The 23,867-nt window shown below is 44.6% G+C and overlaps 1 protein-coding gene across 3 annotated transcripts in view; it reads left to right on the top strand.

Annotated features, from left to right (window-relative positions):
- SYMPK (symplekin scaffold protein) overlaps positions 1-23,867 on the top strand; it is a 1,116,254-nt gene that overhangs the window by 843,610 nt on the left and 248,777 nt on the right. For all 3 annotated transcript variants that reach the window (XM_078660908.1, XM_078660909.1, XM_078660907.1), the window contains one exon: positions 1,284-1,374. In XM_078660908.1, coding sequence (XP_078517034.1) covers positions 1,284-1,374 — 91 coding nt within the window. The remainder of the gene's footprint in view (positions 1-1,283; positions 1,375-23,867) is intronic.

Genomic DNA, 23,867 nt, shown 5'->3' on the forward strand with positions numbered 1-23,867 from the left:
ACGTTCACCAAATACTACTGCCTGGACGGTCAAGTCAGGAGAGACGGCTTCTTTGGCTGTTCTGTTCTCCAGGACTTCCTGGTGTGATCTTGGTTCGCAGACCCACCTCCGGGGTTGGTATTGCTGGGGTATCTATTCTAAGGTAAGGAATCTATACCTAACATGTTTTTTTCAGATGAACAAGTTACTTACCTTCGGTAACAATATGTATGTAAGAAACATTAGTTAGCTTACCACCCCACCCATCCTCCACGTTCTGCAAACTGATTTCAAGGGTTAAGGTTATCCTTTCAGAGTCCTAGTTTTGTGCACCAGTGGTCAGTGTCTTGCATGGCTCTGCGTTTCTGGCGTTAAAGTCGTTTACAGAACTGACAGCGCACGAGGGCTATTTCTAAGTAGGTACCTCAACATCATCCGGGCAACAGGACGCCAACGTCTAACGCGGAGCCGACCTACGCCACCTTCCGACACGCAGAGGTGCTGCTGACTAAAGTCTTTCCGGATATGTCTGATGCCTGGGGGGTAATTCTAAGGTAAGGAATCTATAACTAACTAATGTTTCTTACAGATCTATTGTTTCCGAAGGTAAGTAACATGTTCATTGAGATGAAACACTTCCGTGCGTTAAAGTACACTTTTTTATTTTTATTTTGAAAGGACTTTATAATATTTTTACTTGGTTTTCGTTGCATGACGCTCTTAGAATCAAGCCATTGGCTCAGCTGTACACTCCATGTTAGTTTGTTGGTTTGCCCACCTCTAATGGAGGCCTGCAACATTTTGAAGAGGTGCAACATGTAGCTGGGACCGCACTTCTTCCTCCTCATGAAGACACATTAGAAACTTTTTCAATCTAGCTGGTTTACACGTGTGCCTGTCTAGAGAAATATTACTCCGGCTATGACTGGGATGTTCCAAATAATAAGGACCTGCTAGGTTACTGCTGCTTCTTGATATGTTGAAAACCAAAGAATTAACTCAAACAGCATGTCCATCAGTACCAGTGCCTGGGTTTTCTGGGTCCTGTTGAATATTACCCAAGGGCGAAAGATGTCAGAACTTGCATATTCACTCACCCATACATTTGTTAATAAAACTGCGATTAAAAAGTAACGTTGAGGCACAAAAAATGTAGAACTTTATCATTTCTAAATGGACTAAGTATGTCAATCTAGAACAAGTCCAGACCATTGCTTCCCTGAACTGTGTAGTGGTGTATTCCTCCTTCATAGTAAGGGGCTTGTAAGTCTAATGTTTGTTTTGTTTTCTATTTCCCTCTGCAGAAGGAGGTCATTCAGGCTCTGCCAAAGCTCATAAAGTTAAATCCTATTGTAGTGAAGGAGGTGTTCAACCGTTTACTTGGAACTCAACATGGTACGTTCAGTTTTTGCATCTACTAAAGCAGCACTGTATGCTACATGCAGTTTTGCACACAGTTTAATTTGACTATTTGTATTAATTGTTAAATGTATATTGAATTATTACATATAGTTGGGCCTTTCAGTTAGCACAAAGAAGTAATCAATGAGAACTATTTGCAAAAAGTCACATACAACTGCAATGTGCACCTCTTATTGCCAGTATGCCTTTAATAATAATAATACTGAAATTTTTAAAGCGCTATCAGCTACGAGGTGTCCCGGCACTCTAGCAGTAGGCGGCACGTCAAGGTGACCGGCAAGAGACAAACCCCAAGAATATTAATCTGTTAGAGACATCTAGCCGCGGATTCCTTAACGTAGAATATCCCCAGGCATCAGACTGGATCCGGATTTTTTTTTGCAGCAGCACCTCTGCGCGCCGGGGGACAGCACCACGTGACCCCGCCCTGACGTCCACGTACGTGTCATCAGCGAGGTCATGTAAGTCCCTCCCAGCGCGCTGACGTCAGTTTCCTTCTTTTCCCCTCTACTTTCCAGTTTCGCCGTAGATCGCCCTCCAGGGCCGTCGTTCGCCGCTTATTGGTAAGTCACGGCGCATGTCGCCGAGGTCCTCGACCTCACTTTCATCTGTTGTCGGGGGCACGGGACATTCCGGACGTGCACCCCCCAACAGTTGCCCCACCCTCTATCTGCCCTATCCGGGTGCGGGGCGACTCGTACCGAAATGGAGGCCTATGCCGCAGCTCTGCAGGCCTCCCTTGGGTCCACTCCCGTCCCTGGGGCTTCCTCGGGACCTCCGCTACTTGCGGGGTCCCCAACTGACTCGCCTGTGGGTTAGCCCTCCGCGCCAAATGAGCCCTTGCCCTCCAGGGACGTCGGAGATGTGGTATCTTCAGGGCGTGGCACGGCAGGGTCCCCCTCTACGATCCATATGGCGTCGTCAGGGTGCAGCCCGGCTGGGTCCCCCTCTACTGCCCATTGCACCCCTGCCGAGCCGCTTAGTCCCGTGGGGTTCCCTGTGGTGTTGCAGGTGGTTGCTGGTGCTCAAAGCCTTGCTTTGAGCACACCTGGGCCTGCCTGTCCGGAGCCGGTGTCTGCCCCGTTCCGGTGCCGTAAACTGGCCTCCCTGGCTCCGCTTCTTTCTTTGGAGTCGGAGCCTGTTGTGGTTGAGGCTGAGTCTGCGCTGGTGCGTCGCCGGAGGCTTGCATCCCCGGCGCCATCTCCTTCAGAAGGGGAGCTTGTCGTGGATTTAGCGCCGGACGAGGCCGGCTCGATGCCTGATGGAGTCGAGTCGACGCCGGACTGGGCTCGATCGGCACCAACTAAAGTCATTATGGCGCCGCATCAACGTCTGGGTTGTTGACTCTTCTCCAGAAGCGTCGGAGTCGGGAGAGAGTTTGGCGTCTCCCTCACGCCCGGCGACTCCAGATGTATTCTTGCCTGTGCCCCCCCCAGAATATGTGGACCCGGCAGGATCCCAGCCTCCTCAGGAGCCCCCAAACCCGGCAGGCTCCTCGCCTCCTCAAGAGCCCCATCAGGACTCTCATTCATCAATGGGGCTCCCCTCAGTTGGGCATTGGTCGCACCCTCCGTGTCTTGGGAGGGTTAACTTACAGCCCTCACCTACAGATGAGCTGCTGTCCCCTCCACGGAGGGCTACTGAGGCTGGTGCAGCTTTTCTGAGAGTAGTCTCCTTGGCCACTCGGATTTTGAACATGCAACCCCCTTCAGCACCCTTGTCTGTGGACCCTCTACTTTATGTCCTTCACCGTGGATCAGGGAATGTGGAGCCGCTTCTGCCCTTTGAAGCATCTTATGTTGCCCTTTTGGGTACCTGGGTTCGGCCAGCTTCCGGGGATCCGGTGGCACGTTCTGTCTTGCACCGCCACCATCCTGCTCCACATGATCCAGCTCGCTTATTTGAGCATCCTGACGTGCAGAGGTTTGATTTGCAAACTGCCTTCCCTTCCTTGCCCCGGCTATTGCTTCCTCCCTCCCTGGAGTCCAGATGGTTTGAGTCATGGGGTCGGAACATCTTTGCCTCCAATAGTGCTACGGTCACTTAATACAGTATGTGTCCTGGCTAGGGCTACCTCTGCCCTGTGGGACTGTGCAGGGTCTCTGCTCTCCACCACCACTGAAGGCGCTCATGTTGACCTCCTTCATCTTCTCCGGGATAGCCGTGACCTTCGGAGTTTACGATCCGCTCTACCTTGCATACTGCTGATTCCTTAAGCCGGGCTATGGCTGGTTCGGTTGCCTTGCGGCGCCATGCTTGGTTGCGGGATAGCTTTTTCCCAGAAAATATCCGGTAGCGACTTGTTGATTTACCCTTTGATTGGGCTTTGTTGTTTCATGCTCACACCGAATCGGCTGTTCAGCGCCCACTAGCGGGCTTTCGCCATCCCACTTAAACCTGTATTCCTCAGGCGTTTGTTCTGGGGTGGTACCTTTTCATTTAGCATCCTTTAGATGTGTTATATGTTTTAGGCTGGCAGTAAGCCTTAGGTCTTCTTTGCCCGTGGTCGGGGGTGGTTACCCTTTCATTTAGCATCCTTTGGATGCATTATGCGTTTTGAACTGGTAGTTAGCCTACTGTGGCAGTGTTCCACAGATTGTTGTGTCTGGTCCTCTGACTGTGGTTTGCCCTAAGAGGTGTTCCCCGTTGTTGGGGTGTACATACTCCGTGTGGGGTACTTGTATGCTATTATATAGCTCTCCTTTATGTCTACTGGGCCTAAGAGATCCCATGGGCTCTATGCGTCACCTAGTGCTCTTATCTGCCGTTTTACGGTGCTCAGTGTTGTGCCTTGGCACCATCTTCTATACGTCATGGGTCATTTTGCTTATTTGCCTCATTCTCCTCCTTGTGAGGTTTTCAGGGTGTTTATCACACTTTAAATGTGCCTACAGTCTGCCATTAATGCACTAGGTCTGTTCCTGAACAACCATGTTGCATAGTCATGGCTTGTTTACCCGTCTTTGCTACATATATATATATATATATATATATATATATATATATATATATATATATATATATATATATATATATATAATATATAGAGAGAGAGAGAGATATAGATATAGACATAGATATAGATGTGTGTGTGTATATATATATATATATTTATATATTTATATATATGCAATTTTCCAATTTATAAACTTTATTTCGATTTTAAAATAAATCATAAAAGTCAGCAATTTACGAACAGAGGGGTTGAGTTTTACAATGACATTACACTATCACAGCAACGAGACTGGGAGAACACTCATGTACACTAAATTTGGTTTAAAAAAATAAATAATTTTAAAACACAATAAAAATACAACGACCAAACGACGGGCCGGAGAGCTACATGCCTATTAAGCAGAGCATCAATCAATCATAAAAGAGAAGAAGAACGTATACATTAGCATCATGATTTATGTATACTAAGAAAAGTTTATCTGTTCTTCAACAAAGACCAGCGAATCACCCATGCCCAGCCCCAAAACTTAGCTGATGCAATCACTATAGAGCCATCCACTGCAGTTTTTAGTGATCCATAAGCCTCAAGGTAGTCCCTGGTCCCCATTAATAAACACACAGGTTTCAGCCAGTGGTGTCTCGGTTGACGGTACACGGGGCAAGAAATTAAATTGTGGGCCATAGTTTCAATCCTGCCCGGGCAGAAGGGACAATTACAATGGTTATTGTCCGGATTAGACCACTTTGAAGTAAAATCATTGGTGGGTAGAGTACCCACTCTAAATTGGTGAAAAAGTTTTCTATCACGGGAAGAAGTGATTAAATCCCAATACGATTCAAAGGTGGGTTCTGATTTAATTAGCAGAAAGGTGCTAGACAGAGAGTAACTGTTAGTGGAGGCAAACTGCCTAGAATAGACTAGATGCCAATAAGCTGCTTTGAGATGTATATATACAAGTTCCATGGGTACTCTTCTTCCTACGTCTCACCTCTCTTCTAGGCTGCGAGGCCTGGTCCAATGTCTCCATGTGTCAGGGAGTCTTACAGTGGTGCATGCAGGATTGCCAATAAGGTCTCTTTTTGCGTTCCACTTACTGGGGTGGTTCCCCAGTTTTACACTGCTCCCTTCTTGGTGTTCAGATTCTGAACGATATCTCTCTGGACAAGGGCTACTTCCTTCCAGTTGGAGGGTGTGGTCTAGAATTCTGAGATTCTTCCTCCGTTTCTACGCCTTGGTGCCTCTGCTGCCCCTTCCTTCGGATGTGCCTCCTTCTTTAGGTATCACCCTATTTTATATCAGCTGGGCATGCGGGGCGGCTTTTCTGATGCCAGTAGTCCTAGGTCTACACCTTGCATATCTGTATTTCGTGTGTGGCGTGTTTCTTGCTTCCGCCTGCACTTCTAAAAACATTGCTGAGTTCTACCTCTTGACCTTTGGTTCTTGGCTGTAGCCTCTCCGGCTTCCTTCCGTGGGCTAGCCTGGTAGGCTCTGGTTGCATCTCTTCATGTTACTTCTAAGCTTTGGTCGGTGTTTACATAGTGCGCCCTTAAGCTGAGAGTGGTCGTTTTTTCTCTCTTTCTTTTATTCTGGTATATGGCTGCTGCCGTTTCTACCTCTCATGCTTATACAGGTATGGTGTAGCGCCATTCTGGCATTTTTGGGATGTCTTGCATCCCGTTATCTTTTGGTCTTCCGAACTAGTTGGGTTGCTGTCTGGCTGTTCCGCCACAGCCTCCCCCATTGTCTATCACTCTGTTGCTGGCTCAAGAACTTGGCGGTTTTTGTTGTTCTGTCGCAGACCTACCTCCCCCTTGGGGTATGGCTGTGGTATCTATTCTAAGTTAAAGAATCTGGGGCTAGATGTCTCTACCAGATGTACGAGTTACTTACCTTCGGTAACGATGTTTCTGGTAGAGACGTTGTCTAGCCACAGATTCCTTAACGCCCACCCAGCCTCCCCGTTCTGCGAGGACCTTCCCAAGTGGGGTTCTCCACTGGCCTCTTTCAGTTACCATTGGTTTTTCTCTCACGGGTGTTAACATTGTTGCTTCCCTTTGAGAATTGCCTATACAGCTGACTCCCTCCAAGGGGTTTCTTTCCTGTAAAATGGTACCTTTTCATTCACCTTCTCCAGGGGATTAATCTTCTTGTTCTTTTCTTCTCCTGCTGCCTTCCGTCCCTCCCGCCTTCTCTATTGACTCAGGGTTCTGGTCTCTACAGTCGTCCTCTTGGGGAATTGTTCACCTCTGTTTCACACCTCCATTACTATAGGGGCAGTGCCAGTCTTTTCATATCTTTCTGCAGTGGACTGTTCTCTCTGTGCTCCGTCCTTGCTGGACGACACAGTTCCACATGGTACTGACAGTCTATTTCCGTCTGTTGGGATATTCTTCCCTTGTTGCGCTTGGGGGAGGGTTTTCGCTTAGCTTGCAGGGCTCTTTCTCACAGCTTTTTCACTTATATGTAGGCAGTGTCTAATCCTGTCTTTTACAATGGTGTCTTGCACCATCCTCCTTCCTTATTCACGGATTATTCATCCCTCGCACTCTGATCCCATATTTTCACAGTTTGTTGTTGGTGGCTCCGCGTTGTGCCGCGAAAAAGTTGCTCCAAAGAAAACTGATGTCAGCGCACCAGGAAGGACTTGTATGACCTCGCTATTGTCAGGTACGTGACGGGGTCGTGTGGTGCCATCCCCCAGCACGCAGAGGTGCTGCTGCTGCAAAAAAAAAATCGGATCCAGTCTGACACCTGGGGATATTCTAAGTTAAGAAATCTGCGGCTAGACAACGTCTCTACCAGATACATCGTTACCGAAGGTAAGTGACTCGTACACCTAGGCTAAAGAGCCTCTGAATCAATTAGGCGAAGATAGTTTGGCAAAGAGTTCCATAGCTTGGTGGCCCCTAGTACATCAAGGACCCCCAGAGCTTGGGGCTCGGTTTCAGAGCAACGAAGAATGACAGGGGAGCCAGGCTTAGTGAGATATGGGGAGAGCATTTGTAAACCACTGAATTCCCTGTTGGTTTGCCACTAGAAGAGGCAGCAGCGAGTTGCACAGCAACGTGGAGAAGGCTGGCTAGGACCAGTTTTGCACTTGTCTGACCTTAATTGTTTTCACCACTGGCTTTCCGGGCTCCTTCTTCAGCTCCACCAACAATAAAATGCTGCCACACGAGCAAGCTACACAGTAGGGATGTGACTTGAGGATTTGAAGACAAAAAGTCCAATATAGATGGTGACTAAATTTCGACCCATGCAAACAGCACATCAGCAAGGGGTGCGGAATCGGTCTGCGGTGCTCGTGCCGTTGGGGCGCCTCTGTTCACGCTTCAGGCTGCACCTACCATCCTTGGGTCGCCATTGAGTTGACCACAACCCCTACACAAGTTGGTGCTCCCGGCAGGCGGCCTCGGTGCAGTGCACCTCTCCCCCAAATCATCAGTCCTTTATCCTTAGTCTGCATGTATTGATCATGAGTTGTTAATTGTTTATGATCATTAACAAACAGCTAAGCTAATTGTAGAATCGCGGAAGCTAATTATGTCTTCTAAAGCAGCCCTGAAGGTGGTAGGGGTAGAAGGGGAGAGAATTTCCTTTGGTGAGAGTTGGTTCGTAAAAAAAAACAGTGATAGTTCCTAACGCATTCATTAAAGGAGAGCGTAAACATTTGAAATCTTGCATAATTGAAATAAAAGAGAACATAATCTCATATTGAGTAATGTGCTGCAATATAGCTGTGCAAATAAGCAAACGTCCACAGGATCTCAAAGATATTCTGCAGCTTGGGCTTATTGCGTTTATAAAATTAGATCTGGGAAAGTAAAGTTACACCACTCAGTAGTCGCAAGCAGAAAGCTCTTAGAGGCAATATAAACATCAGAAATCAAAAGACCTCCTCTAGCTCCAAATTGCTTGTGCTTGGCATCTGTGCTGTATACTCTGATTGCACGTTTATGTTGCCTCTTAGAGCTTTCTGTTTGAAGCTTAACATTTGTGGTTTGCTAGTGGCAAACCATAATCTGAGGTAGGCAATTGTAAACTAGTTTGTCCTCTTTGATCATTTAAAATTAGACGAGTCGGTGCTCTAGAATGTTCCCCTGGCCATCATGTTCGTTTAGGATCTGAATAGTCATAAACTCCACACAATTTGGATCACTTACAGAAATACATAAAAAAAAAAAAAAACAGCAAGGGCATTGAACGAACCACTTACTCAAACATACCATCTATTTTCAAATTGTTAAGTAGCAAAACATGTGCATCAGCCCAATTAAGTATAAATGGCACAGAGAAACAACCTAATGATGCGATCCCATCAAATAAAGGAACTCTGCCCTGCAAAAATAAAATAACTGACACAGCCACTTCCCCCCCCCCTTAAAAGCAGCATTGGAAATTTGGGAGAGTGTGATACGGCAAAATCTGTCGACTCCATGGGGCAACCAATTCCCTTGATCATTGCCAATGCACTTTCATCCAAATTAATGAGCAACATGAATTTGAGGCTATCTGTGGATGACTTGATGATGCTCCTTCAGGTTGATCAGATGAAGGCGGAAGAAAACGCAATTATTACCGACCTTCAATATGGTTTTAGAAAGGGATTGAGTACGCTTGATCAGTGTCTGAATCTATATGCCCTTATTGAAAAATATACTAAAGTTAAGGATGGTTGTATGTTTTTAACCTTCGTTGATCTGACGTCAGCATTCGACTGTGTCACTCATTGCAAACTATGGCGGGTCCTTGAGACCCTAGGAGTTGAGAACTCAATAGTCCAATTTCTTAGGGAACTTTACTCGGGGGCAAGAGCCAGAGTCAGGTATGGGAAAAATGGGGAATGCACTGAAACTTTTGGAATTTCCAGGGGAGTACGACAAGGATGTGTCCTTGCCCCTTTTCTCTTCGCACTATACATTGAGGTGGAGAGAATATTAATACAGGAGTGCAAGGACATGCCGATGGTGGGTAAAAGACCAATCGCTCCATCTTGAACGATGTGATGAGGTTAGACAATGGTGGTAGGTTTGGTTGGTTAAGTTATGTAAGGAAGTTTCTCACTGACCTAGGTCTGGAAAACCATTTCATTGAACCTCTATCTAGGTGTGACATTTCTAGAAAAGCCCTCTCAGGAAAAGTGTATGAGTCACCTAGAAAAGTGTATAATAACTAACGAGATGGTGAAACAAACGGTGGTTGCTCATCAGCTGGCAATAATCACATTACAAATGCAGCCATATCTAAAGTTGCAAATGAGCGATCATGAGAGATTTTTTCTAACTCGATTTAGATTAAACCTAATATTCAGGTCACTCCGCTTCCCCAATATGAATGATTGGACAAAAATTTTACCATGCGATGAAATTTCTGAACAATCGGACATCCATATCCTTTTCTTTTGTAAATTTTATTCGGTTCCAAGACGAAGATGGATTGTTCTGCTGTTGAAGACTATGGAAATGAATCGTTGCCGTCCTGCCTATTTGGCTGTTCAAAGTTTGGATAATATTTTAACTGTTGTATCTATTTCAACGTTTTTTAAAAATGGTTTTAGATCAAGAAAGTCTATTATATCCTGATTGGTGATGAAGTATTTGTATTTTATGATGAGATTTTGTAAATCGTGATTTTATTGTACTTTTATGGTTGTTCTATTTTAATAACCGAATAAAGATTTAATGATGATGATCAGATGAAGGACTTTGAAGTTCAGTGTGAGGACTTGGCTACAAAATGCAACTACTAGAGTCCAAGAACAATTAGAAAAGACAACTACAAAAATCAGACAAATAGGACCGATGCAGACCAGCCCTGCTTCAGTCATATTGAATATCTTTTAAGCCACGAGGGAAAATTGGCAAATTTTTATAATATCAAGGGGGCGTAAGCGGAGGTAGAATTGACAGATCATAACTGCTTATGCTTCCCAGTGTTGTTCAAGTTGAGCCTGGTGTTATGAACACTATAGTCCAAGAGTTGAAAAATAACCTCGGAGTAGCAAGGTCCAGAACCCTCAAAATAATTGCCCAGCGTCGACGCCCGAACAACTAACTATAAGTAATCAACTATCAGGAAACATACAATTGAAAGGTAATCTGGTGGATTTGAAGTCTAAAAGTCAAGAACTACAACCAGTAGTTTGTGAAAGTGGGAATGGTGATAATTCAGACACACACACTGACAAGGCCTTTTCTAATCGAGAGGTTGGTATTATATCAAATCCCCCAAACCAAGGGCAAATTAATAAGCAGCAAACTGTATTTATTGTGGTAGAGTTGCAGAATATAAATCAGGATAAGTTTCCAGCCCTTAAGAAGCCATCTGATTTTCAAGATCAAGGACAACCAAATGATCAGAAAACCTCAAGTACAGTGGTAATTGCACAATATGAATCAAGAAAACTTCTTGGTCATCAAGACACCAAGTTCCGCTAAGAGCCAAAATAGTGATTTGAAACCGCTAACCAAGATATCAGCAGGCAACATATGACCTTATGCACAGGAAAATGATCTCTTAAACCTGTATAGTTACTGGATTAGCTGCTGCAGCACCAAAAATTGCCAGATATAGTAGTCTTTAATAACATGGCCTCTTAACATGAAACTTAAAATCAGCAAGTTAAGATCACTGCTCCTAGAGTACAGTTACATTGGCAGGAGGAAGTCAAGCATGTGCAGGTCTTGACAAAGTGAAACCCAAACTCAGCCAAGATACAATCCAAACATGAGTGAGGGCTTTAATAATGAAATGATAATTCCGTGTAATGCTGCACAAGTTCAGTCATCTTCAAGTAATTATGATCTGTGCGACCTGCGAAATGTGCTCAAGGATCACAAGTAAACACTAAGGAGGCCACTATGGAAATAAAGACCTTGGTCAATGCTAAATCAGTAGAGATTCAAACATCACACAAGAATAATCAAAAATGTAATGGAAAAAGGTGTCCTATTTCTCAGGTGTCTGAGTCAAATAACTTGCTGTTTGTACCAGAGTGAAGATCTAGGGAGCTAGAGGATGCCCTTAATTGTAGTAACATAATAAACCTGCTCTAAATTGTAGAAACCCTAGATCTTCTTATTTCAATGGAAATAACCTCCATTTAATTTTTAAACCGTCATAGCAACCAGGTAAATCAGTCAACCTTGGTTACTTGGTCCTCCCCTGAAGTAGCCGAAGTAGTCCTATAGCAAAAAGGCTTGTTTTAGAATTGGGGCATCAGCATTGCAAAATATAATAATGGTGCGTTTCCCCGTCTATCTTATATTTTTTTTATATATATATATATATAAACCAAAGTATGTCCGTTTGTCCTTTATGCATTACTACACCGTCATCCGATCGGCATGAAACTTTGAGAAGTTGTTGAGTACACTCCCGCGAAGGTTTCTGGCAAAAAAAAAAAAATGTTAAATATCGGCCACCCAGGACCCTCATAATCTTTCCAATATTAAACGTTTATAGTTTATGGTGCAACTCGCTTTTGCAATGACCATCAACAAAGCACAAGGACAATCACAAGTGTGTGGACTAGATTTGAAGAATCCGTGATTCTCACATGGACAACTGTATGTGGCCAGCCCACGCATCGGAAAACCTTCTGATTTATTCTTGTACGCACCAGACGGAAAAACAAAAAATAACGTGCATCCACAAGCACTCGAATACATAAACCGAATTAAAACAACACTTTAAAATGTTTTCCATATTAAAATGAATAAGTTTCAATAAAAATGACACAATGTAAATTGAATGTTATCATAACAAGTTTCCTTAAATTTCCTTTCTTCTGAGATCGCAGCAACGCACGACGGGTAAGCTAGTGTGTTAATAAAATCAAAAAATGTTTGTCAATCAAAATACAGGGTGCTCAAAGCCAGTACACATACACTATATTGCGTAATGCTTTAGGAAGGTCCTCGTCAGCTGAAAAAGAGGAAGTTGGTCTGACAGAGACTGCTCCAGTGTTTACCTCTAAGTATACAAAAACAGAGTCTGACTGGAAATGGCAGCCGTGTGCCTAAACACATCAGTCAATGGACCGAATAACAGCAAAAATAGCCAACACAATATCGCTGCCACCTAAGCCGCTTAAATTGTGAAAAAAAGGTGTTCATGAAACGTTGGTGGATTATTAGCCAAACTAAGCGATCAGAAAATAATGAACTTCCTGAAAAATTATCATATTGTGATTTTACATGAAGCATGGTCTGTGTGGTCTATACCACGATTGTAGCCCACCCTAGGGGAAGGCCTCTCGATCTACATCAGCTCCGAGGTGAATCTAGTTAGCACCTGTCACTTTGCACATAATGCTAACAGGAGACTTTAATAGGAACCTGTTCGCTGTGTATGACATTCACCAACTCCTGGAGCAAGACTTTTAGTGGAGCATTACAGAACAGGCATTTCCTTTTAAAAACTGTTGCTATAAAATTATAAAGCCTTATCCCTGGCCGGCCTAAGAATGCTTAATAGAAGGCATAAAGAGGATTAACCCTCTGCTTGGACTCGCATTACAAATTCAGTAAAAACAACCATTGACTATACAATCCTTAGTCTTGCTTTATGAAACTGTATCTACACTACCAGATTCTGACTGGTTCTGAAAGTGACCACCTACTTCAGTAGCTCAACATAAATCTAGATTCACTGAGAAAGCAAATTGCCCCTCTGCATTAATATACACAGTAACAAATAGGAGACTGTTAGATTTGGGGGTCTCTAGTTGGCACAGGTAGGTACTTGTGACAAATATGGACCCTCTCCTCTAGTCAGGATAAGGGAATTACACTCCCAAAATAACCCCTACTCACCCCCTTGGTAGCTTGGCATGAGCAGAAGGGCTTTACTTCAGAGGCGTTGTAAGTTAAGCAGTTGTGACCACATACAGTAACCTAGTGACAACACTACAAATGGACAACACATAGGTTTTATATAAAAAATAAGTAGACTTTATATAGAGTTACCACAAGAGCATAAACGACAAAAATACACACTGATTACTTTAAGATGGTAGATGTAAGCTTAGTTCATTTCAGTTCTTAGATGCGACACTCTGCGTCAATGTATCTTAAGTTGCGTTGTGCTTCCACGACAAGCAATGTCGCAGCGATGGGAAATGCGGCAAAGTTCAGATACAAAGAAATAAAGTCGTGAAGATCTTCCAGATGCTGCACGCTTCTCGGGGATGCGAGAAGTTCTCGGTTCGATGCGTGGACTGCATCGGCGGCACCCTTGTTCCGCGATGCGACGGCAGCAGCTCCAGCGACGACACTCTTCTCCCACGATGCGTGAAGCTTCCGCACGATGCGACAACTACAGCGACAACATCCAAGATGCGACGGCAACAGCTCCGGCGGCGACGCGCGTCTCGGGGATGTGAGGTGCTCTTGATCGGTGCAGTGCGGCAGTTCCAGCGGCGACACCCTCCTACGGAGTTGCGACAGCAGGCACAGTGACGGGGACACGCTTCTTCTCGTTGAGTCGCGCTTCCAGCTCCTTGCGGCACGCAGTTCCTCAGAAGGCCCAAAACAGCAGCAGGCACTTCCAAAAGAACTCTGGGGAGCTGGGGGGGGGTGAAGTCTGTTGTCCCTGATACTTCAGCAGGAAGCAAGCTCTTTTCCAAGCCCTTGGAGATCCTTCACAAGTTGAAAGCAAACCACTGCAGGCCAATCCCCCAAGCAGCACTTCAGCTTGGGAATAGTCTCTCCTCAGTTTCTTCAGGTTCCTCTCCTCAGTAAAGGTTTCTTCTTGTAGTCCAAAAGTGATCTAAGTTCATGGGATCAGGGTCCCAATATTTATACCCCAAAATCCTTTGGTCTCTGAGGGGAGAGCGGCTTGGCCCAGTCCAAACCAGTTCTGAAGCACTCTGTTTTCCAGACTTCTCCTTTCCTTTCACAGTGCAGGGCAGAAACATCAGACGCCCCACAGGAGGTGGAGCCAGCATTGTGGAAGGCAAGTACAGTCCTGGAGCACTTTGTTTACAGGACTCCTTCTCTCATTTCAGTGTGTAGGGCAGAGACATCAGCCGCTACCCAGGGGGTGGAGCCAGCATTGTGGAAGGCAGGCACAGCCCTATTCAAGGTTCAGGTGCAACTCCTCCCTCCCATCTAGATGCAGATCTCTCTATTCACCACTGGTGACTCAGCCTGTCTCCTAGAATTCCCCAGCCCAGCCACTCACAAAACCAAACATAGGAATACACAACCTAGCAGAGGCAGGTTTGAATGGTTAGGCAAGCAAATACCTACTTTCTAAAAGTGGTATTTGAAACACAGAATATTAAAATAAACTTTACTAAAATATGTATTTTATTATTCTGAGTTCAGGCATACTAAACTCGAATTTCTACTATGTTCCCTGAGCCTGTTGAGATGATAAAATGTAATAACTCTAACAGCCCATTCTGGCCTATGGAGAACAGGTAGCCTTGCAATAGTGAAAAACGAAAATGGCTGTAATTCACTATTAGGACATGCCACACACATCAGGGCTTGTCCTACCTTATACTTACAATGCACCCTGCCCTTGGGCCTACCATAGGGGTGACTGATATGAAGAAAAGGGAAGGTTTAGGGACTGGAAAGTGAGTGCACTTGCCCAGTCAGCATGCAGGCTCTGCAATGGCCGACCTTAGACACATTTTACAAGGCTGCTTCTGTGGGTGGCACAACCAGTGCTGCAAGCCCACCAGCAGCATTTGGATTTACACGCCCTGAGCACACTCAGTGCACTAGACTAGGGTCTGACAAGTAAGCCAAATAGCCAAACATGGAACCACTGATTAATACATCAATTTACAAGCACTTTACAAGCACTTGCACTGTGGCACTGGATAGCAGTGGCACAGTGCCCAAAGCATCTAACACCAGCAAAAATACATGAGGCAACAGCAAAAATGGAAGGGAGACCCACGCCTATGGTGCCAGGTCTAACAGAGACTAGAATGGAACGATCAAAAAATTGACTATATTGAGTCCTGCTGCGACTAAAATCTTGGGGTAATCCTGATGGAATTCTAATTACAGCCTTGGAAAAATTCATATAGGATATTCTGGCTCAATTACCAAATGAGCAGTCCAACAAAGGCAAGCAGCTTGGCCTGAAGAGAACCTTGAGGTACTCTCAAACAGTAACCATCAAACAATGTAAGAGTAATGTAAATCTGGCATTAAGAAACCTCAGGTTAAACTCAGAAAAGAGCATACTCTTTGCCAATCTAAGAGACGCTAGAATAAGTCTAAGGAAAGAAGTTTGGTTGGCAAATCAACAACAGGAACAGTACTACTTGGTTAAGCTCCTTTACGCAATTAAGATCTTTTGAAGGATAGTCATTCAGGCAGAAAGAGGTGGTTTGACAGCAAATAATGCAAATATGTCAGAACCCCTATGGGCAGGGCCCTGAGGTAGATGATTTGTTTAGCTCAAGCAGTCCTGAGTCAACAACCATTCAGACAAGAATGGCAGATTGTACCCTATCCACTGAGAGGGCTTGTTTTGGAAAAAATCAGTGATCATCTCAGTCCAGCAAATAGCCACCATGCTTTGAATTTTTCTTCATAAAGGTCCTGTCCCGAATGGTCTCCCTCAAGCTCTATTCAAGATGAACGTAGAATTTTGGTTAGGAAAACTAGCACAGTTGTACATGTTATTGCCGGCTAATGAGATAATCCCTGATTCATGGAGGGGGTACAGTAGTGCGCCCTATCCACAGAGGCGCTAAGGCTGCACCTGGAAACTGCCATTTAATCACGGTTTTGGATAATGATGCCAAGCACTTTGCATCCTTTTTTTTAATCGAATTAAACGAGAGGGCAAGGTTATCCCAACAAATTCCCTTGAATCAAACAGGTTTTTGTCAGGGCACCAGGACAATAACCAACCTGCTAGCCCTCATTCCTTTTTGACAAAACGCTATTGACGAAAGGTTCACTGTATTTAACCTTTGTGGATTTTAAACCTGCATTCAATAGTGTGCCCAGAAACCATTGCTGGGTTAAGCTGGTCAATTTGTGGAATCCCTGAAGGGTTTCTTAGAGCCATACAGCTTCTATATAGCAACATAATGATTAGAGTGGATATAGGTGATGGAAAACGTGTATTGCTCAAAATTATAACTTCTGCAGGACTAAAGCAAAACTATGTGCTCATCCCGCTCTTAATGAATCTATATTTACAGATCTCTCAATTGCGCTGTAGCAGTCTCATTCTCATCCACCTAGGTTGGGCTGCAATTTGATTTCACATCTACTGTATGCTGACAATGTTGTTTTATGAAATTTAACACAAATTGGCCTTCAGAAACTTACCCAGCTAAGTGCATACGCTGGTACCAGCAAGTTGAAGAGAAAAAGTAAGTAAAAACAAAACAATGATAATTGATCCTTTAAAAAAGGAACACCTGGCACCTACAAAATAAAACAATGGATAACATATCAGAATATAAGTACTTGGGAGTTACTGTAGATTCCCGTGGATCTTTCTTGATTCATCTACATCAGCTATGAGCAAAGGCGTTTGCCTTCTCTTCAGCTTTAATTTCACTTAACAAAACCTTAAAGGTCCCAGCCCTAAATCCAGTTTTGAAGGTTGTTCTTACTATATTGATTCCCACATTCTGCTGTGGCAGTGAAGCCCTTGGTGGGCAAGATGCACACACTCTGGGCCACTTGCACCCTCTCACCAGGAGATTTCCGACCTTCAAAATTCCTACCCTCCTTACTCTTCAACCATGTACACGCCTCCCCCCTTCTCAAGCATCCCCGTCATATTGGGAACCAGTCGTACTCCCCCTTCACCTGTCTCACCTAGACCCCCTCCTCATCTCACCTCCATTCATACCCTCCCATCTCCCAAACCCCTCGCCTGCATGCTTGTTAAGTGCCGCTCCGCTGCCCGACATGCCATAGAAATCTCTGAAACCATCCTTAGCGAATCCATCGACATCGCGTTCCTTACAGAATCCTGGCTTAATGAACACTCTTCTAGCATTCTTGACCTACTCTCACCCCCGGGCTACTCCATCATTAGGAAAGATAGACCCATCCGAAAAGGCGGTGGTGTAGCTATCATCTTCAAAGACGAACTACAGCTCTCCCTTCTCAATAACGCCGAATATGCCTCCTTTGAATACCTTGTAGCCGAACTCAAAATACAGGATTCCCCCCGACCCCCCCCCCATCCGCCTTCACAATATATATAATCCGCCTGGAAATCACTACCCATTCATCGACGAGCTATCTAACCTTCTTACGCAATCCTCAATTTCCAACTCTAAAAACATCTTCCTGGGAGACTTTAACCTCCATTGGAATGATACTAAAGATCCCTCAATCTCCCTCCTGTATGACCTTCTCGAAATTAATGACCTCAAACAAATCTGTCAGTCACCAACCCATTCCAAAGGAGCCACCCTTGACGCTATCATTACCAGCAAAGATCTAGCGCTCCTATCTAACATCATTCCGATTGACTGGTCCGACCATAACCTTATCCTGTTCTCCATAAACAACTCTGCCTTCACCCCTCCGTTCAAAACTATTAAACCCATGAAACTGATCAGAAATCTCAGTCATATCCCTCCCGACTTACTTGAATCCAAACTTCAGGCCCAGCTTCACGCTATCCCTCCTTCCCTCAACACGAACGAACTAACCGAACAATATAATAAAGCTGTCACTGCTACCCTTGACCTTCTAGCACCACTCAAACTCAAAAGACAAATAAATATCCCCTCCAAATCATGGTTTAACACAGACCTAAACATTGAAAGACGTAGACTCAGACTGACTGAAAGATTATGGAGACAGCACCCCTCTCCTTCTAACCTGGCCAACCTCAGACTTGCTAGATCGTCCTACAAAAAACACATCTTTAGACAAAAAACTTCCTTCCTCAGATCACAACTAGATCGAGCTCAGAATAGGCCAAGAGAACTATTCAACATTGTGCGCAATCAAACTGCTTCCACTCCCCCTGTCCCACTGGCCTCGAAGACTAGATGTGAAGAAATAGCTCTCTTTTTTTCAGACCAAATTAAACTAATTGAGCAATCCTTCCTCTCTACTGCGATCCCTACCACCAATCCGAACACCTCTCTTAATATCCCACCCTCCATCAGAACTCCCCCTACACCCTCTACGGCCCATCATAACTCTGATCTCCCTTACCCCTCCTTGCCCCCCAATTTCCTGGACTCCAATCATCCTAACTCTCTTACTAAAAATAATGCCGCTTGACTTAACTTCCAGCCAGTCACGGAAAGAGACGTCTTTAACATCATTTCCAAACTCAAGCCTTCCTCCCACACCAGAGACCCTCTTTTATCCAAACTTGTCCAAAACCTCAAACATATCATCACCCCTACCTGGACCTCTATTATCAACAGCTCACTTGCCACCGGATGTGTCCCCAACTCATTGCAACTAGGCCAAATCACCCCCATTATCAAAAATCCTTTGGCAGACCCAAACAACCTCAATAACCTTTGTCCCATCTCCAACTTTCCCCTTCTTTCTAAAGCCCTGGAAAAAAATGTGTTCTTCTCCAACTAGAGAGACACATTGAACACTTTAACTTACTAGACCCCTTCCAATCTGGCTTTAGGAAAGAATGCAGCACTGAAACCGCCATGCTAAACATTGTTGATGACATCCACCACTCACTCGACAATGGTGAATCTAGCCTTCTGATCCTCCTTGATCTCTCTGCAGCATTTGATACTGTTAACCACTCTACTCTACTCAATGTTCTTAGAGATCGATTCGGCCTAAATGGTATGACACACAAATGGTTCGTCTCATACCTACAACACCGTTCTCAACAAATCAAAATCCAAAATTGCCTATCTAACCCTACCTCCATCTCCTCCGCAAGGATCCATCCTCTCTCCCTCTCTCTTTAACCTTTTCATGGAACCCGTCACACTCATTCTTAAACAAGCCGGGATCAACTACCATCTCTATGCCGATGACACCCAACTCTATTATAAGATTAAAACCCATGCTGACATCCTTCACCTCAACAACACTCATCAAGATTCAAGCCTGGTTCCACACTAACCACCTCAAACTCAACCCTAAAAAAACTGAAATAATTCTTGTTTCACCTAAAAACAACCAGCTCCCTATTCAGAATTGGATCTCTGACCTTAATGCCCTCAACTGCTCCTTATCTTTGTCCTTCTCAGTCAAATCACTAGGTATCTCACTTGACGACCTCCTAACCCTCAAGACACACATCAATAATTCTGCCAAAGGAGCCCTCTTCACTCTCCGCCACCTTAAGAAAATCAAGCCCTTCATCCCTATCGATGATTTCAAACTAGCAGTCCAATCCCTTGTTCTTTTTCGCATCGACTATGGCAATGCCATTCTCACCGGAATTCCCAAGATCCACCTCGCACCGCTTAAATCTGTGCTGTACCTTGCAGCTAGGCTTACCTCAGACTGCAAGCGATTCGACCACATCTTCCCTGCCCTTAAAATCCTTAAATGGCTCCCCATTGAAGGTAGATCCACGTACAAAACAGCCTGCATTACACACAAAATTCTCCATCAGAATACACCGACCTACCTCGCTAACAAACTCACAAAAGCCGGTTGCTCCCGTTCCTTGAGAAGCACAAACACCTTCCTTCTTATCCCCCCCTTCAAAAAAAGAAAAACACCCAGTCTCGGTCCTTTTCCGGCAACGCTCCATGCATTTGGAATGCCCTTCCAACTGACCTTCGTTGCAACCCTTCCTACCCTTGCTTCAAAAAAGAACTCAAACTACATCTCCTCAATAAATATTGGGGACCATAATCCATATCTGCTATCTTCCACTGGCCACTTCTGTTCGACCTCAGATACATCCGCCCTCCCTTCTTTTCAGCCTTCTTCGCCCTTCCTCCTCGTCACTTCCACCTCCCTGTTTACCACCTTCACTCCTCCCTGCACCCCCCTTCCCTTGTCCTCCGTCTGCCCTCATTTCTGCCCCTCCTGCTTTCGTCCTTACAAACCCAATCTGACCACCAACCTCCCTATCCTCCTCTGCAATTTTCCGGCTCTCTTTTCAATGTATGCCTGGTTATTTTTGATTATCACATCTCCCACTTTTCGGTGTTCTTATTTCCCATATTTATCATTTTGAAATATGTCTGGCGGAGACTTATATGTTGTTTATACTCATTTATGCTATGTATGACCCATGTCTTACTGACCTTCTTGTCTCAAAAATGTAAAGCGCTCTGATACCCCTGGGTCCAGCCAGCGCTATATAAAACCTCTAAATAAATAAATAAATAAATAAGATGCACACTCTGGACAAATTGTTAGAAAATGCTATAACACTTTATTTTGGATACCAAAAGCAGTGTCTCCGGTCAACCAAGCAAGAAATCATACACCAATGAGCGTTGGTAAAATGCAGTTTTAAAAAAATACAAGCCCATAGCTTGAATAAATAATTATGGGTCGAACTATCCAACAGTGGCATAAACTTTCCTGCACGTCGATACATGGAAGCAGTAAGCATATGGAATGCACCAGTCACTTTAACAACTCTTTAAAAACTTCTTAACAAAAACAAGAGGAAATAATCACGTTGCCAGGATCTTCAGATTATTTAAAAAAATAGACGTTCGCATAGTTGATGGTAATTAATAGTTATGCTGCCTTGCATGCCCAAGCTTAGTTTTCAACTGAATATTCGTTTTCTAGGAAGCACAAATTCCTAAGTCAATTAGTAGGAATTGGCAAAATTTGCAGACTGCAAACAGTGAACAGAACAGTAATTCATTTGGTCTGTATTTATCCAGTTTTCTTGTCGGAAAGAAGAATATTACGCAGAGAATTGTTTAATCTAAGAAATATAATAACATGTAGACAGGCCATATTTAGTAGTTTAAATCCAAAGGACCTTATTTTAAATCCTCCTTTTGTAAAATGTTTAATGTTGGTGGAAAATAAATTATTGGTGTAAGTGGTTAAGCCATATTTGAGTTTGGTTTTAATCATGTTATTCTATCTGCTTTTTATGACTTGGCATATAATTTTAATTAATTGAACATAAACAAATGTAATTTAATGTAATCAACATATCTGATAGAAACATCTAGCTGCAGACTCCTTACCTTTGCCAGGTGCCAGACTGGATCCAGAAATGTTTTCCACAACAATCTCTGTCTGTCGAGGGCGTCGAGCGACTTCGTAGCGATGTTGTCCACCAGATGTTATGTCGACAGATCTTTATAAGCCCTCCCCTGACGCGCTTACACCAGTTAATTTTTTTCCACGCTTCCACACAGATCCAGAGAGCGGTACATTTGTTGACAACACAGTGTGCTTTTTTCTGGATATTTCCAAGGTTCTGTGAACTACGATGTCGACTGTGCACCCTCATTCTATTTGCATGTGGTGTCTGCTCGTGGCCTGCAACTCCGAAGGGTGTGGCTCATGTCTTCAGTTTCGGTCATCTGCGTTGCAGCAACACCGACTGACTTTGTTAGCGGCGCTGTAGTCGAAGGTCCTTCATCTGTCAGGGTCCTCTTTTCCCTCCAAGGACAGCTCAAGGGCCAGCTCATGAAATCCCTCGTCTTTGCTATTGACTGGTAAGTCATACCGTAGGCAGTCAGAGTTGCGGTCTTCCCTGACTTTTCCGCGTACACTCTATAGCTCTAAAACTCCTCCTATTCTTCCGGTTATGGAGTCGGAGCGAGAATCTGCCTTGCGCCTTCCGATATTCCCCGGTATAGAATCAGATGAGGGAATATTAGCTCTCTCTTCATGCTATTTTTGGTTCACTGCCTCCCTCTGGTGCACGTCTCAGCCCCAAATAGGCTGGAGAAGCCTTGACTGACTCCAAGCCGACAGGTGTTAGTGAGGCCCACTGAATCCGCAATCTAATCAATATTGGCTGCTGTGCACAGCCCTTGAGGGTTTCCACCTGTGATGCCAGTTTTGGATCCACCAGCGCCGCTACTTTGTCTCTCCTCCCCGATGTCGAGGTGTCGCCTCTTCGATTCAGGGAGTGGTGCCGACAGAACAGTTCTTTTCGGGCTACCTTCCTCTGCTCTCAGAAGAGTCCCCTTGGGAGACAAGTATTTTAGTGATGACTGTGATGACATTAGTAACACTACTCTGCCTCCTCCGGAGTTTCATTGGATCTTTTGTGAGGCTAACGGCCTTGACTCTTTCCCATCCACTGTCTTGTTTTCTCCTCCTAGTCTCGCCAATGATGCTAGATCGGCTTTTGCTAAAGTTTTGCAGAGAGTTGATGTAGTTCTGGAGCTACAGCTTCCTTCTGTAGAGGTGGCCATTGAGCCCCTACTTGGGGTGCCTTATCAGTGCCTGGGCTCCCCTTCAGTGAAGCCCTCTTTCATATTCTGTTGGGCTCTTGGGCTAAACTAGTTTCAAAGACTACCGTAGACCGGTCTATAGTTCATAGGCACCATCCTGTCCTTGGAGGCCCCGTCTGCCTCTTGCGACAGCCTACTCAGCGCAGCTATGGAGTTCAGGCTGCTACAGCCTCCTCCAACATCTGCGCCCTGCCTGATGTCCCCCTTGACATGGAATCTAAAAGTCTAGATTCTCTTGGTCAATATATCTTTTCTGCACCAGTTTTGCTTTGCGGTCCCTTAATGCCACTTCTGTTCTGTGACGTATTTCTCACGTATTGTGGGATTTCCTCTTTCGCCTTTTCCCCTCCATCCCTGATGACACCCGGGTTACTCCTCTTCTCCAGGATGGCCATCGGGTGGCTAAATAGTTGATTTGCTGTGGCATGGATACCACAGATTCTGTCAGGTGAGCCATTGCTCTTTAGGTAGCTCTTCACCGGCGTAACTGGTTCTCCAGAATTGTATCTTTTATAGATTCACATGCTTGAATCTTCCCCGTCGCCATGGTGGGAGTCCGATAGTAAAATAGCTCCAATGAAACATTAGCATAGACCTCCATAGGAAATTTAAAAAAACTTTTTTTAACCTCTCAACAACATTTTAAAGTATCCAAAGTTCAGCCAGTCATAGCAGGGACCCTAGAGTAGCCTTCCCCCTACAGAGTTACCCTACTTCAGATTTCTTATCACACGTTGTGTGATAGTCTCTCTGAGCTCTCCTCACTGACATTGTTTTCTTCATTCAACTTTTGACCTTCAGATTTCGGTCATTCTGCAACATCTAAAGTACACTTGAACTGTGTCTTTGCCTGCTATTTCAAGCTAAATGACAGCCTAAATAAAGGGCTGTTTTCGATTGTCAAGACTCGTGGGAAATGTAAACTTTTCTGTGGAGACCCCCACAAAGAGTGTCTGTATTGCCTCTACCCTGACAATAAACCTAGTAGGCTGCTCCTCTAGCTCCAGAAGAAGGCGGCTTCCTCACTCAGGTTCTGAACCTGAGGAGAAAGCTGATTCCTCCTCCTGGAATAGAAAGGAAGACTGCTCCTCGTGTCACCACAGGGACTCTAAAGAGATCCAAGTCCAAAGAAAAGGAAAAACCTGAAACATCGAACATTTCTCTGATTTG

The sequence above is a fragment of the Lissotriton helveticus genome, chromosome 9, assembly GCF_964261635.1.
Source record: "Lissotriton helveticus chromosome 9, aLisHel1.1, whole genome shotgun sequence".
NCBI lineage: Eukaryota > Metazoa > Chordata > Amphibia > Caudata > Salamandridae > Lissotriton > Lissotriton helveticus.